Here is a 15,040-nt window from a genome sequence, read left to right on the forward strand (position 1 = left end):
TCTAGCAAATGCTCCCTGATGAATAAAATGTGGTTATCCTTCTCTCAAAATGAAAAAAAAAAACAAAAACAAAAAACAAACAAACAAACAAAACAAAACAAAACAAAACCTAACTTCAAAATAAAAGCATTTGCTGGAGGAAAAAAAAAAACTAAATATAAAAAAGAAAAAGTAAAAGTGTTTGCCCCATTTTCCCGCCATAAAAGAAGCCACATTAAGAGTTTAGCCTTTAGCCTTCTGGATATTTTTCTATGTACACACACATACACACATACACACACACACACACACACACACACACCGAGCGTAAGAGCTTCTTTTATGTTACCTATGTTTCTGCAATTTCTTTTTCCATTACTATCAAGGACATTTAATTGTCCTTAGTTAATTATATAACAAGAATCAATAAAAGACTGTAAAACTGAAAATTAAAGAAGCAAAACTTTTTTGAAAATGTCACATAAAATTTCCTTCAATCAACTTAATTTGAAACAGCTTCCTAAGTGAAAACATTTTATATTTCCCATTAGTAATGGTTCATCTTATAAGGAAAACAAAACAAAGTTCCAACACTTACCAATATATTGTAGTTTAATAGAAACAGCTTATATAATTCATTGAAAAAGCATTTTAATACAAACACGACTTCTACACAAAACCAGAGAGTGTTGATATTCTAGTTCTAAAAAATTCTTGGTTTCTCTAAAGCATTAAGATGCCACCTCAATGGTGACTGCTTCACATTTTCCAGTCTCTTGATCCATGCAAGTAACATGTAAAGATCCATCCCTAAACAAACCAGATAAATAACATTTAAAAACTTATTTTATAAAAACAGAAAGTCCTTAAGAAATTACTTGAGGAGTGAACAGAGCTAATTTTAATTTTTAGAAGAATAGCATTTTCAAAGTAGAAACCACAATCTCAGTGTCTTTAAATATAGTATCTATGCTATGTTTAGCTAGTTGTTCTTGGAAATATTCTCCTAATCATGGAGACAACAGTTGTATTCTCTGAAAACTCATGATGATAAGCATCTTATGACTTCATTCAGGGACCATCAAAGAAGGATGTACTTTTCTCTGAAGGGAGGAAAGAACTTCCACTTTGTTTATGGCCCTGTCAAAATACTGAAGGAGTTTGTGGACTCAAAAGGCTTCCGTGACAGCTCATAACAAGAGCCTCGGGTGATCACTGATGTCATAAATAAGAGTGTCAATTGTTAAATCAACAACAGGAGTCACTGTACACTTGCTCCCAATGTAGGACCTCTGTGCTTAATGAGTTGTACTATGAGAACTAATGGTAAAACTAGTCTTCAAACAGTACTTTATACTCTATGTGTCTGTGTGGGTGCAAACTGTTAAAATCTTTACTTAGTATAGGGTTGATTTCTGTATATAAAGATAATTAAAAATGAATCTTAATGAAGAACGGGATGGGAGAGGGAGTAAGAGGTGGGATGGTATGGGGTTTGGGAGGGCAGGTATAGGGTATGGGGGGGAAGAACTGCTATATTCCAAAAGCTGTACTTATGAAATTTATATTAATTAAATAAAAGCTTTCTAAAAACAAACAAACAAACAAAAACTTCATTGGAGCTCAAGATGTTCCAGCCCAGGCCAAGGCACATCCACTCCAATGGATTCAATAATATTCTTGCTATGTATAATTTATGGAACAAGTTGTCCCTAATGTTAATCTGGAAAGGGTTTACTTGCAACACATAGTAGTATGGATGGCTTATTGTAAGGAAAATGGTAATAGCTGGATTTAACTGGTTATTTATTTCGTAGAGATTTTCTGCAGGAATAGTGAAATAATCTTATTCTTTCATGGGGCAAATAGTACAATTATGTAAACTTTAAATAATTATATTGAAAACTGATAAAAATTATATCATGAGCATGGGTCAGTTTTTAGGTTGACTATAACAAAAACAAAGAACTCATAAAACATTCAGAGTGAAAAGTATTAAGATATTCTTTTCTTAGTAAAAATAGTATTTTCAGGAAAAAAAGTGTAAATAAAAATAAAATATTTTAAGTTTTAAATAAATTGTCTGATATTGGCTCAATAAACTCGCAAAAATGGTCATGTCTCAAAGTGAATTTTCTTCACACCAGAAACAGTTTAATATTGTACCTTTTCATAGTAAGAACAGCTAATATGTCACGTAATCCATTTTCCTTTTTATCTAAATCCTGAAGTACAACCTGTTGATGCAGAAATAATAGACGATTCAGTACTTTGACATATTAATGAAATGATGTATCAGTTATCACAAAAGACCAAATTCTGAAAGGAATCTTTTAAAGTAGGGCAGTTTTCAATTCTCCTTCATTTAATCATATTCAGAGAACAGGAGTTAAGATTTGTTAACTGGAAATTTATCCTCCAGGAGGAGGGCATAATAAGACCAATGTATTTTTTTTCCTGCTAAATGTCATCTCCTAGGTTAAAATGATTGTTTCTAAGAAATACTGTTTGTCTCAGAAAATAAAGACTTCTTTTTGGTAATTAAGCCATTGCCAGTAACATGCAAAATATATCCAGGCAAGCCTCCTACACATACTTTCAATTTTTATTTATTTGAGACAGAGCATGGGGGATTGAAGAATGAACACTCCTATCTACTGATTCACTCCCCCAAATGCCCCCAACCCTGGGGGTGGGGGTGGGGACTGGAAGTCAGGAATGCAATGTAATCCAGGTCTCCCACTTGGGTGTCAGGAACCCAACCACTTGAGCCATCACTGCTGCCTCCCAGGGTGTCTATTAATAGGAAGCTAGTTTCAGAAGTTGGAGCTGGTATGGAACCAGGCACTCAGATGTGAGATATGAACACCCTACTTGGTGGCTTTACTGCTAGGCCAAATGCCTGTCCCATATATTTCCTATTAAAAAAAGGAATGTGGCAATTTCTTTTGTACAATTAAGAGTACATCTGTAAGAGGTACATGAATTTACTTAGCTTACTTAGTTTCCTAAAGAAAGGTATACTAATAACCAAATTTGGAGTTTAGCAGTGACTTCAAACTGCCAAATTTGAGTTTAATAACCTCAGGTAAGTCATCACTTATCACTCATTTGTAAACTGAGGAGTTTCAAGCAGACAGGTTTTCTCAAAGATTCTCTTACAAATTCAGTGTTCTTGAACTAATTTGGGGGGCATCTTTAAGTTAGGATACAGTGGCTGCAGCCTCCCAGTAGGATGTAAGAAAAAAAAGAAATAAATGTGTAAGGGAGACAGCTAAGGGAATATTGAAATTGCAATCTGTCTTTGGAAATGCGGGTACATAGGAAAGCTTATATATACATAGCAAAAAAAGAAAAGAGAAAGAAAAAATATATATATACATAGCAGAATCATCTGAAGGAGCTCTTAAAACTTCATCAATAGATTTCAAGTTATGTATGAGTGTGTGGGTTTTCATTGCTCTTTTGTTTGTATTGGAAAACTGATACAAAGCTAAAGATCTATGCATGTGTTGTCACTAATACATATCCTCTTCTCAAAAATAACTAGACATTTTAGTCTAGTTCCAGAATTTTCTCTGAATACATTAAAAAAACACATACACACAACCAATTGTACTATACATTCTCTTCTGTTACCTATATTTGTCTTATTTTTATAACAAGTTAATTTATGTTTATGTTTTACACTATGTAAAACATTCAATATAAGGGCCAGTGTTGTGGCACGGTGGATTATGCCGCTGCCTGCCATGCCAGCATTCCATATGAGCACCAGTTCAAGTCCTAGTTGCTCCACTTCTGATCAAGTTCCCTGCTAATGTGCTTGACATGGTCCAAGAACCTGGGTCTCTGCCCATGTGAAGAGATCAGAATGGAGTTCCTGGCTCCTGGTTTCGACCTATTCCAGTTCTAGCCATTACGGCTATTTAGGGAGTGAATCAGCAGAAGGAAGTGTTATGCAGTCCTTCTGTGTGTGTGTGTGCGTGCTTTTAAAATAAAGTTTATTATTATTATTATTATTTGAAAGACAGAGTAACAGGAAAAGGGAAGGAGAGAGAGAGAAAGGGAGGGAGGGAGAGATGGAGGAAGAGAGAAGTGGAAAGAAGGAGAGGGAGAGGAAGGTGAGAGAGAGAGAGAGAGAGAGAGAGAGAACCAGAGAGAATTTTTCCATCTATTGGTTCACTCTCCAAATGCCGGCAACAGCTAAGGCTGGGCCAGGTCCTAGGAACCAGGAGCTCCATCATGTTCTCTTCATGCGTGTTGCAGGAACCCAAGTCTATGGCCATCATGTCTGCTGCCTCCCAGATACATTAGCAGGGCCCTGGATCAGGAACTTGAACCAGCACTTAGATGAGGGTGTCCTAAGTGGCAGTTTAACCTGCTACACCCCTATGCCTACCCTGTGTATGTGCATTTTACAGTAGCCGTATTTCTTGGATATGTTTCTAAGTAAATGACATAGCCCTACTTCCTCTTTGTAAAGGATAAAGAGGATGGTATAGATTGAAATGTGCATGTGGTATTTTGAAAAAGTAATTTATCTTTTATCAGAGGCAGCATGGCAGAAAGAAAAAAACATAGACTGAGGAATAAAACCAAGCTACAGAGAAATCTTAGCTTGACAAAGAAACCAACAGGGTATTTACTACAACAAGCTGATTTTTTAATCATCTGTGATAAGAATATACATATAATGTCCTACCTCACAGCAGTACAGCATCTGGCATTTAGCAAATGAAAACAAGGCTATTTTCCCCTTCCCTTACCTAATTACCAAGGTGGGCCAAGAGCACATCAGGTAACAATATAAAAGACAAATTGTGGGTGGGTATTGTGGCATAGCAGGTTGAGCCACTGCCTGCATCCCATATTGCAGTGCCATTTGAACTCTCGCTACTTCCTTTCAGATCCAGCTCCCTGCTAATGCATCCTAGAAGACAGCAGATGATGGCTCGAATGCTTAGGCTCCTGCCATACATGTGGGAAACTAAGATTGAGTTCTGGGCACCTGGCCTCTGCCTGACCCAGCCCTGACTGTTGCAGCCACTTGGAGAACTAGTGGATGAGAGACCTCATTCTCTGTCTCTCTATTGCTCTTTCAAGCAGTTGGAAATAATAAACATTAAAAACAAAATAGGGGGGGCCAGCGCCATGGCGCAGTAGGTTAACCCTCTGCCTGCGGAGCCAGCATCCCATATGGGGGCCGGCTGAAGTCCCGGTTGCTCCTCTTCCAGTCCAACTCTCTGCTGTGGCCTGGATAGCAGTAGAAGATGGCTCAAGTGCTTGGGGCCCTGCACCTGCATGGGAGACTGGGAGGAAGCACCTGGCTCCTGGCTTCGGATCAGCGCAGCTCTGGCCGTTGCAACCATTTGGAGAGTGAACCAAAGGAAGGAGACCTTTCTCTCTGCCTCTCTCTCACTGTCTGTAACTCTGCCTGTCAAATAAATAAATAAAAATCTTAAAAGACCTCTCTCTCTGCCTCTCCTTCTCTCTGTATCACTCTGACTTTCAAATAAATAAATCTTTTTAAAAACAAAAACAAAAAAACATAGAGGCTGCCCTCATGGCTCAGGAGGTTAAGATGCTGCCTGTCATTGCAAGGATGCCATATCCAAGTGCTAGTTCTAGTCTCAGTGCTCTGCTTCTGCTCTAGCTCCCTACTATTGTGCGTGGGAAAGCAGCAGATGATGGTCCGATGCATATTTGGGCCCCTGCCACCCATGGGGAGGACCCAGATGGCATTTCCAGGTTCCTGGCTTCTGCCTGGCCTAGCCTTGGCTGTTGCAGCCATTTGAAGAGTGAATCAGCAGATGGCAGATTGGAAGATCTCTACCCCTAGCTCTCCCTCTCTGTTATTCTGTCTTTCAGATAAAGGAATAAACAAATAAATAAATCTTTTAAAAATGAATTATATTTCATTTTTATATTCCCATAACTGTTTCAAATTAAACTATTTCTTCCCTCTTTCAAAAAAGAGTAGAAGTAATTCACTCATAAAAACGTTAGGTGTCCTTGGGGCCGGCACTGTGGCACAGTGGGTTAATGCCCTGGCTTGAAGTGCTGACATCCCATATAGGCACCAGTTTGAGACCTGGTTGCTCCACTTCCAATCCAGCTCTCTGCTGTGGTCTGGGAAAGCAGTAGAAGATGGCCCAAGTCCTTGGGCCCCTGCACCCGCATGGGAGACCCAGAAAAAGCTCCTGGCTCCTGGCTTCAGATGGGTGCAGCTCCAGCCGTTGCTGCCATCTGGGGAGTGAACCATCGGATGGAAGACCTCTCCCTCTCTCTCTCTCTCTGCCTCTCCTCTCTCTGTGTAACTTTGAGTTTCAAATAAATAAAAAAATCTTTAAAAAAATGTCTAATAGTGAGCTTTTACTGAAAGACAACCAGGTGGTTTCATTTTTTTTTTTTCCGTAGCTCTGGCCACTGTGGCCAACTGGGGAGTGAACCAGCAGATGGAAGACCTCTCTCTCTCTCTCTCTCCTCTCTCTGTGTAACTCTGACTTTCAAATAAATAAATCTTAAAAATAACTAAATAAATAAATAAATAAAAGTTAGGTGTCCTATATACATCACATACTAAGAAATTAAACTGAACTGAATCCAGAAAGAAAAGCTAAACAGTTTCTCATGACTAAGTCACAGTTCAATTTTATATATTTTTATATATATTTTATATATTTTGTATATATTTTATATATTCACCTGTGCAAACTTGGTTTCCTCTTTTGCAGAGTTCTTCCCTTCAGACTCATAGAGTTCAAGGCACACTGAAGATATACTTCCAGGGGCTTGTAATGTGTGTTGTCTTCTAGCTGGTAAAGGAGTCCCTGAAGGAAATAGTACTGTGAATCTGTTGGCTCCTGATTCATCCACTCCCTAAAAGGAAGGAAAATAAGATGTATATCCTTTAATATTTACCATTACAAATTAAAAAGCTCCTACTATAAAGTCCTACTACTCTTATTATAAATGAAATATATATAAAAAAATAAAATTATAAAAAGAGACAAAGAGATAACAATAGAATGTTACTTAATCTTACCTCACTTTACTTAAAAAATATATTGAGTGTACGTTCCCTATATTGGAAGCTTATAGTTGATTTTCATTTCATCAACTTTCATTTTCCTAAGAAAGTTACATGTAAGATAAATAGAAACTAAAAGAATATAAGAAACTCAATAAAAGTAAAATTATAAGCCTAAATTTACCTGTAAACAGTTTTATTCTAAAGTCATGCTATGTACGTCAATTAATTTGTACTATTTCAATGCAAAAGTATATGAAAGTGAAACATACCTTAACTAAAATATTTTTGGCTGAACACTCTATCATAAGAGAGTCTTCCACTAGAACGTTTTCTTTGCCAATAAGAATTCCTGCTTCTATAGCTGCACCAATAGGGATAACCTCATCTGGAGGAATGGAATTGAGAAGCTCAACAGTTGGGAAAAGGTCTTTAATCAGATGCTGTAGCTTTGGGATTCGAGAAGACCCTCCACAAAGGACGACCTAAAAAATGAAAATAATTTTCAGTTTTTCCTTTTAAAAGAATTATTATTTCTAGAAATTAAGTACAACAGGCGGGGCCATTTTTATCATGTGTAATGATAAAATATAGAATGTCCTATATTTTAATCTATTATTTTATACTTCATGTGGAAATATACAGATATTTAATATTATTATATACATTTAACATATTCTTTACTCACAACAAAATTTAAAATCAGGATCTCACCACCTATTGGAAAATATAGCTCTCTATATAATGGTTCATGATTAACACTATACATATGAGGTTTAAACAAGATATTCATTTGACTAGGAAATATATTATCATACTGTCCCACTGTTCTACAAGAAATATTTAAATAAATATTATGGTATTTTATGATAAATATCAGCAATCTCTATGTGAAAATAACACCATATGCAGCGTGTTAATGCCCTACCCTGAAGCGCCAGCATCCCATATGGGCACTGGATCAAGACCCAGCTGCACCACTTCCAATCCAGCTCTCTGTTATGGCCTGGGAAAACAGTGGAAGATGGCCCAAATCCTTGGGCCCCTGCACCCACGTGGGAGACCCGGAAGAAGCTCCTGGCTAATGGCTTCTGATCAGCGCAGCTCTGGCCATTGTGGCCAATTAGGGAGTGAACCATCGGATGGAGGACCTCTCTCTCTCTCTCTCTCTGCATCTCTCTCTGTATAACTCTGACTGTCAAATAAATAAATCTTAAAAAAAAAAAAAAAAAGAAAGAAAGAAAGAAAAGAGCAGAACACCATAGTATTTTTGCCTTTGGCATGGAAGAATATTAACCTGTTTGAGTAAAAATGTTTTATTTTGGGAGCCGGTGCTGTGGCACAGTGGGTTAATACCCTGGCCTGAAGGACCGGCATCCTATATGGGCACCGGTTCAAGTCCCGGCTGCTCTACTTCCAATCCAGCTCTCTGTTATGGCCTGGGAAAGCAGTGGAAGATGGCCCAAGTCCTTGGGCCTCTGCACACATGTGGGAGACCCGGAAGAAGCTCCTGGCTCCTGGCTTCAGACTGGCACAGCTCCGGCCATTGCGGCCAACTGGGGAATTAACTATCAGATGGAAGACCTCTTTCTTTCTCTGCCTCTCCTCTCCCTGTGTAACTCTGACTTTCAAATAAAAAAAAAGTTTTATTTTACCATCCATTTGGTTTCTCTGATCTCTAAAGTATTTCATACTAAATTACTCCCATGTACTGAAGTCCCTTAAGTTCCTCACTGGCTCATGCATTAAGCAGTTATGACTCCAGGAGTATTTAGAATAGTGAATTTACAAAAAGAATACTGAGTAATGACTTGTTAAGCAGAGAGTAACTGACTAGAAGGCGGCCTCTTTAAAATGCAGTGTGGAAAGTGAGGACCACCACCTTAATCTGCAGGTGAGGGCAGGAAGAATACAAACTGAGAGATTTTAAATACCAGGCCAGCCCTGGCGAAGAGGCCCAAAAGGTCTATTTTGGAGGTGAGTAAAAAGAAAAGTCTTCCCTAAAATTTTACAAAATCTCGTGGCAAATACCATGAGAATAAAAATACAGACTATGCTTTTCAAATTTCTCATATTCAACATCAGAAAATTTTATTAACTAGTGGCACTATGCAAAAAATAGTAATAATCCTGGAAAATCTTGGTTTTCAGAATTTTTATTTTAGGGTAAAAGGAACAAAGACTATGTTATTATTGATGCTGACAGTAATCAGTAAGTTTAAAATGAATTTAACTGTCTAATCTACAGCATGAGATTTCTTCTCATAATAATGTAATTAATAGAAATTACATATTTCAGAACAGGTCTTCAAAGAGGGAGGTGCCTTTCTCTGAAGGGAGGAGAGAACCTCCACTTTGACTATGACCGTGTCTAAACAAGATAAGAGTTGGAGAACTCAAGGGGCTTCCATAGCCTTGGAAACTCATGACTGCTGCATAGGGAGATTACTGATGCCATAAACAGGAGTGTCAATTTGTAAAGTCAACAACAGGAGTCACTGTGCACTTACTCCTCATGTAGGATCTCTGTCCTTAATGTGCTGTACACTGAGGCTTAATGCTATAACGAGTACTCAAACAGTATATTTCACTTTGTGTTTCTATGTGGGTGCAAACGATTGAAATCTTTACTTAATGTACACTAAACTGATCTTCTGTAAAAAAAAAAAAAAAAAAAAAAAAGAAATAGAAATTATCAATTCCCAACTTGACTCTCACTGGGATTAAACATGACAATAGGTCTGCTCTGATTTCATCATCATTTAAAAAATCATCTATTATTTTTCACTTTATGTTTCTGTGTGGGAGCAAACTGTTGAAATCCTTACTTAAGGTATACTAAGCTGATCTTCTGTATATTAAGATAATCGAAAATGAATCTTGATGTGAATGGAAGGGGAGAGGGAGTGGGAAAGGGGAGGGTTGTGGGTGGGAGGGACGGTATTGGGGGGGAAGCCATTGTAACCCATGAGTCGTACTTTGGAAATTTATATTCATTAAATAAAAGATAAAAAAAAAAGAAAAAAAAAGAAATTACATATTTCAAATATAATTATTCTTCCTAAGGCCTTTTCAAATATAATTTTCACAGCATTTTATCAAAGAAAAGTGCATAAGAATCAAACTGTGGGGCTAGTGTTGCAGCATAGCACATAAAGCTGTAGCCTGTGACGTGGGCATCCCATATGGATGCCACCTGGAGTCCTGGCCACTCCACTTCAGATCTAGCTCCCTATTAATGGCCTAGGAAAAGAAGCAAAAGATGGCCCAGATGTCTGTTTCAGCAACCCCAGCTGTTGCAGCCATCTGGGGAGTGAGCCAGTGGATGGAAGATCTCTCTTGCTCTCTTCCTCCCTCTCCCTCTCTTTCAAATAAACAAATCTTAAAAAAGAAAAAAAAAAATCAAACTGTATGAAAAACTGCAAGAGAGGATCTCATAGACTCCAAAATAAAGAAGATTACTTTATTTCATCTTTTCACACTGTATACCTGCATTGAAATATCTTACTGCACCCCATAAAAATGAACAGGTATTATCTGTCAGTCAAAAATTCAAGTGGCAGGCACAGTGGCGTAGTGGGCTGAGCCTCTTTCTGCAGTGCCGGCATCCCATATGGGTGCTGGTTCGTGTCCCAGATGCTCCTCTTCTGATCCAGCTCTCTGCTTTATGGCCTGGGAAAGCAGTGCAAGATGGCCCAAATGCTTGGGCCTCTGCACCCATGTGGGAGACCTGGAGGAAGTTCCTAGCTCCTGGTTTTGAATCGGCCCAGTTCTGGCCGTTGGGACCATTTGAAAAGTGAACCAGTGGATGGAAGACCTTTCTCTCTGCCTCTACCTCTGTCTGTAACTCTACCTCTCAGATAAATAAACAAATCTTAAAATAAAATTTTAAAATATCAAAATAAACATTGCTAATACAAATGTTAAAAAGAAAATCAAAACACACTCATTAGTCTGCTTAAGCTGTTACAACAAAATACGATAGAATGGGTGGTTTAAAACAACAGAATTTTTTTCCCAGTTCCAGATGTTAAAGCCCAGCACCAAGGTGCCAGCAAGGCAGTTTTGATGACTCTTCTCTTGGCTAACAGGCAGCTCATTACTGTATCCTCACATGATCTTTTCTTCATGTGTTTGAGGTGGTTTGAGAGTAGCAACACCCAGCTTTCTGGGGCTTCCTCCTATGAGGACAGCAATTCTGGCTGACCAGGACTGCACCTGTGACTCCATTTAACCTTACTTCCTTCGAGGCCTCATCTCCAAAAACAGCTCCACTAGGGGTTAGGGCATGAATATACAAATTTTGCAGAGAGGGTACAAATATTCAGTCCATATTACCACTTAATTACTTGGAGATTAAAAAAACATGAAGCCAGGGCTGGCATTGTGATGCAGCAGGTTAAAGCCCCAGCCTACAGCATTGGCATCCCATATGGATGCCGGTTCAAGTCCAGGCTGCTCCTCTTCCAATCCAGCTCCCTGCTAATGCCCCTGGGAAAGCAACAGAAGATGTCCCAAGTCATGGGCCCCTACACCCATTGGGGATACCTGGAAGAGGCTCCAGGTTCCTGCCTTCGGCCTGGCCCAGCCTCAGTAATTGTGACTATTTGAGGAGTGAACCAGTGGATGGAAAACCTCTCTCTCTCAGTCTCTACCTCTCTCTGTAACTCTGCCTTGCAAATAAATAAAAATTAATCTTAAAAAAATGAAGCCAAACAACAAAGAGGAAAATAAAATGTGTCACAGATCACTCTGCAAATAAAGAAAATGAGAACACACTTCATTGAAGCTACTAATAAAAGTATTATTGTAGGTATTTTTTTAATTAGGGGAAACATAGATGATATAAGTGGATTAATGTTCAAGAACATAAAGAATAAGTGGCCTGGAAAGGCTGGGAGAAAATCCAAAGCAAAAAAGAGAAAAAACATACGTACGCTTCTTAAAAGGAAAAATTTAAACAAAAGAAGAAGAAGAAGAAAACTTAAAAAAGAAAAGAGATCAATATGACTTGAAATAAATAGAAGAATTCTTTGGTGGTGGTAGGAGTTGGAGCCAAAATAAAAATGATTGGGGCCGGCACTGTGGCGCAGCGGGTTAACACCTTGGCCTGAAGCGCCGGCATCCCATATGAGCACCGGTTAAGACCTGGCTGCTCTACTTCCTATCCAGCTCTCTGCTATGGCCTGGGAAAGCAGTGGAAGATGGCCCAAGTCCTTGGGCCTCTGCACCCGCTGGGACACCCGGAAGAAGCTCGTGGCTCCTGGCTTTGGAGAGGCACAGCTCCGGCCATTGAGGCCAACTGGGGAGTTAACTATCAGATGGAAGACTCTCTCTCTCTGCCTCTCCTCTCTCTGTGTAACTCTGACTCTCAAATAAATAAATAAATCTAAAAAAATATATAAAAAATAAAAATGATAAATATTTGCCCCATCTAGGTAAGGAAAAAAAAGAACAAAGGTCAGACAGTAATTGGCTGGTTTTCATTCAAATACTCCTTTAATTTCTAAGTGCTATTATCAAAAGCTTCATAAAATTAAAAATTTTGAGATTATGCAATGTTTTGTTAAAAGTTTAAAAAAACTCTATGAAATAAGTCTATAACAAATGTAAATTCAAAATTAAAGAAATAAAAATAGAGAAATTGAGAAATTATCAGAAGTACTTCAAAACCAGTCTCAGACAACATGAGTTTAGAGGTAAATTCTTTACAATTTCTGAGTAATAGAGATACCCATGCAATATACTTATCTGGAACACTTAAAAAGATGAAAAGGTATTAAAAACTCATTCTGGGGCTGGCATCATGGCACAGTGAGTTAAGGCAGTGCCTGCAATTCCGACATCCCACGTAAGAGCTTGTTTGAGTCCTAACTGCTCCACTTCCATTCCAGCTCCCTGCTAATGTGCCTGGGAAAGCAGCAGAAGATGGCCTAAGTAGCTGAGTCCCTGCTACCCACGTAGGAGACTGAGATGGAGTTCCTGGCTCCTGGCTCCAGCCTAGCCCAGCCCTGGCCATTATGGCCATTTGGGGAGTGAACCAATGGATAGATCTTTCTCTCTGTCTCTTCCTCTCTGTAACTCTGCCTTTCAAATAAGTGAATATTTTAAAAATTCATTCCATACGCCCTTGACAACATAGGGAACAACACAGAAAAAACTAAACACAAACAAAACCCTGTGGACCACAGACTGCAAAGCAGTCAAGTTGTAAATTATATCAGGAAAGATATGCTTTATCTCTCGAACACAGTGTTTTAGTTACTCTCTGAATTAGTTACTATCATCTAAACATTAAAATTTTTTATTACAAAATTCATATTCTGAGAGCCTCTTAGAAGGTAAAAGGCTTCCCAGCATGCCCTGCATCCCTCAATGGCAGTATTTCGCAGGTGGATAGTAGCCGCCCCTATTGGACAAGGACTGTTCCTGTCTGTCTGGGGTAGGCTTATCACTAACTCCTGGGCACTGACACTGCCTCATGGTCACTTGCCACCTCTAATCACACTAGTGCTCTTGCTTGTCCTACAGGAGAAAGCTGAATGTAAAACTATTTCAACTCTTAAACCCACCTCAATCCAGAAGAATGAAAAAGTAACCAAGATGATCAAAGGTTTCAAGAAAAATAAAAAGTAGGCACCATTCCTATCAATATGTAAACAAAAAGGTATACACATATCCAATGAATATAATTAAGTTACCACTATAAAATAACAATCACGCAAACATTACTAGAACCTAGAAAAGACATTATGATGAGGAAATACAAATTTCAAGAGTTTCATTTCAGATGCAAGCAAATAAATGAGGCTTCTGTGAATTGTAGTTCTGTCTTCAGTGAAAATGACCTGTCAGAACCTCTGACAGTGTTTACCAAAGATTTAATATTGAATACAGTAAATATTATGTGCCTGGAAATATATGACCAGTTGCAAATATAAGTCTAAAAACAAATGCTGATGCTCACCAGGTTGAAAATATGCATACAAAACTACAAGACAGGGCCGGCGCCGTGGCTCAATAGGCTAATCCTCCACCTTGCGGCGCCGGCACACCGGGTTCTAGTCCCGGTCAGGGCGCCGGATTCTGTCCCGGTTGCCCCTCTTCCAGGCCAGCTCTCTGCTATGGCCAGGGAGTGCAGTGGAGGATGGCCCAGGTGCTTGGGCCCTGCACCCCATGGGAGACCAGGAAAAGCACCTGGATCCTGGCTCCTGCCATCGGATCAGCGCGGTGCGCCGGCTGCAGCGGCGGCCATTGGAGGGTGAACCAACGGCAAAGGAAGACCTTTCTCTCTGTCTCTCTCTCTCACTGTCCACTCTGCCTGTCAAAAATAAAAAAAAAATAAAAAAAAAATAAAAAAAAAACTACAAGACAAATTACCAGGATAAGATAAATCACCTACACATTTTTCATTATAACTGGTAAGACCACAGATCAAAATAATATTGTCCATTTGGTTATATTTAGCATAGAAAATTTTGATATAACCAAAGAACTTTTAGATGTAGTGTTTTCTTTTGACTTTTAAAAATTAGGCTGCATAACTATAGACAGAGCATCTGGGATGAAGCATGTTGATGATGGACTCTTCAGAAAGCTTAAAGCTTAAAGCTAAAGTATTGATATTTGCACTGATGCAAAACTTAAATTTAGTCATACCATAATTCATCAGGAATCATTTTGTGCTAAAATAGTAGCTGAAATAGATCAAGGAAGGGGTCAATTAACAATATGAAGTGGATAGACACTATGGCTTGAACCAGTCAGTTCAATAATTTGCTTGATGAAGGGAACATACAAAGTACAGTGAGTCTACCAAATTACACGATTGCTAGGCAGTTTAATTCTGGGGTAGAACTTAAGAAGTACATACAAGGATATCTTTTTAAGTATAAAAAGAAATTGACTTTTTCATATCATCTGTGGGAAAATCACAGATCAATGTATCAGATATGATAGGAGCAAGTGCTGTTTTCCTGATACTTTTATATTCTATGGAAAATCCACCAAAATGAGGACTTATCCGTC

General features: G+C 38.7%; 1 protein-coding gene across 2 annotated transcripts in view; it reads right to left on the reverse strand.

Annotated features, from left to right (window-relative positions):
- Positions 1–577: 577 nt before the first annotated feature.
- HSPA14 (heat shock protein family A (Hsp70) member 14) overlaps positions 578–15,040 on the reverse strand; it is a 35,983-nt gene continuing 21,520 nt past the window's right edge. For both annotated transcript variants that reach the window (XM_089311484.1, XM_002717444.6), the window contains exons 11-14: positions 7,285–7,497; positions 6,688–6,861; positions 2,146–2,216; positions 578–789 (exon numbers count right to left, since the gene is read on the reverse strand). In XM_089311484.1, coding sequence (XP_089167610.1) covers positions 711–789; positions 2,146–2,216; positions 6,688–6,861; positions 7,285–7,497 — 537 coding nt within the window. In that variant the 3' untranslated portion in view covers positions 578–710. The remainder of the gene's footprint in view (positions 790–2,145; positions 2,217–6,687; positions 6,862–7,284; positions 7,498–15,040) is intronic.

The sequence above is a fragment of the Oryctolagus cuniculus genome, chromosome 13 (assembly GCF_051225735.1).
Source record: "Oryctolagus cuniculus isolate XC-2025 breed Fujian yellow rabbit chromosome 13, ASM5122573v1, whole genome shotgun sequence".
Taxonomy (NCBI): domain Eukaryota; kingdom Metazoa; phylum Chordata; class Mammalia; order Lagomorpha; family Leporidae; genus Oryctolagus; species Oryctolagus cuniculus.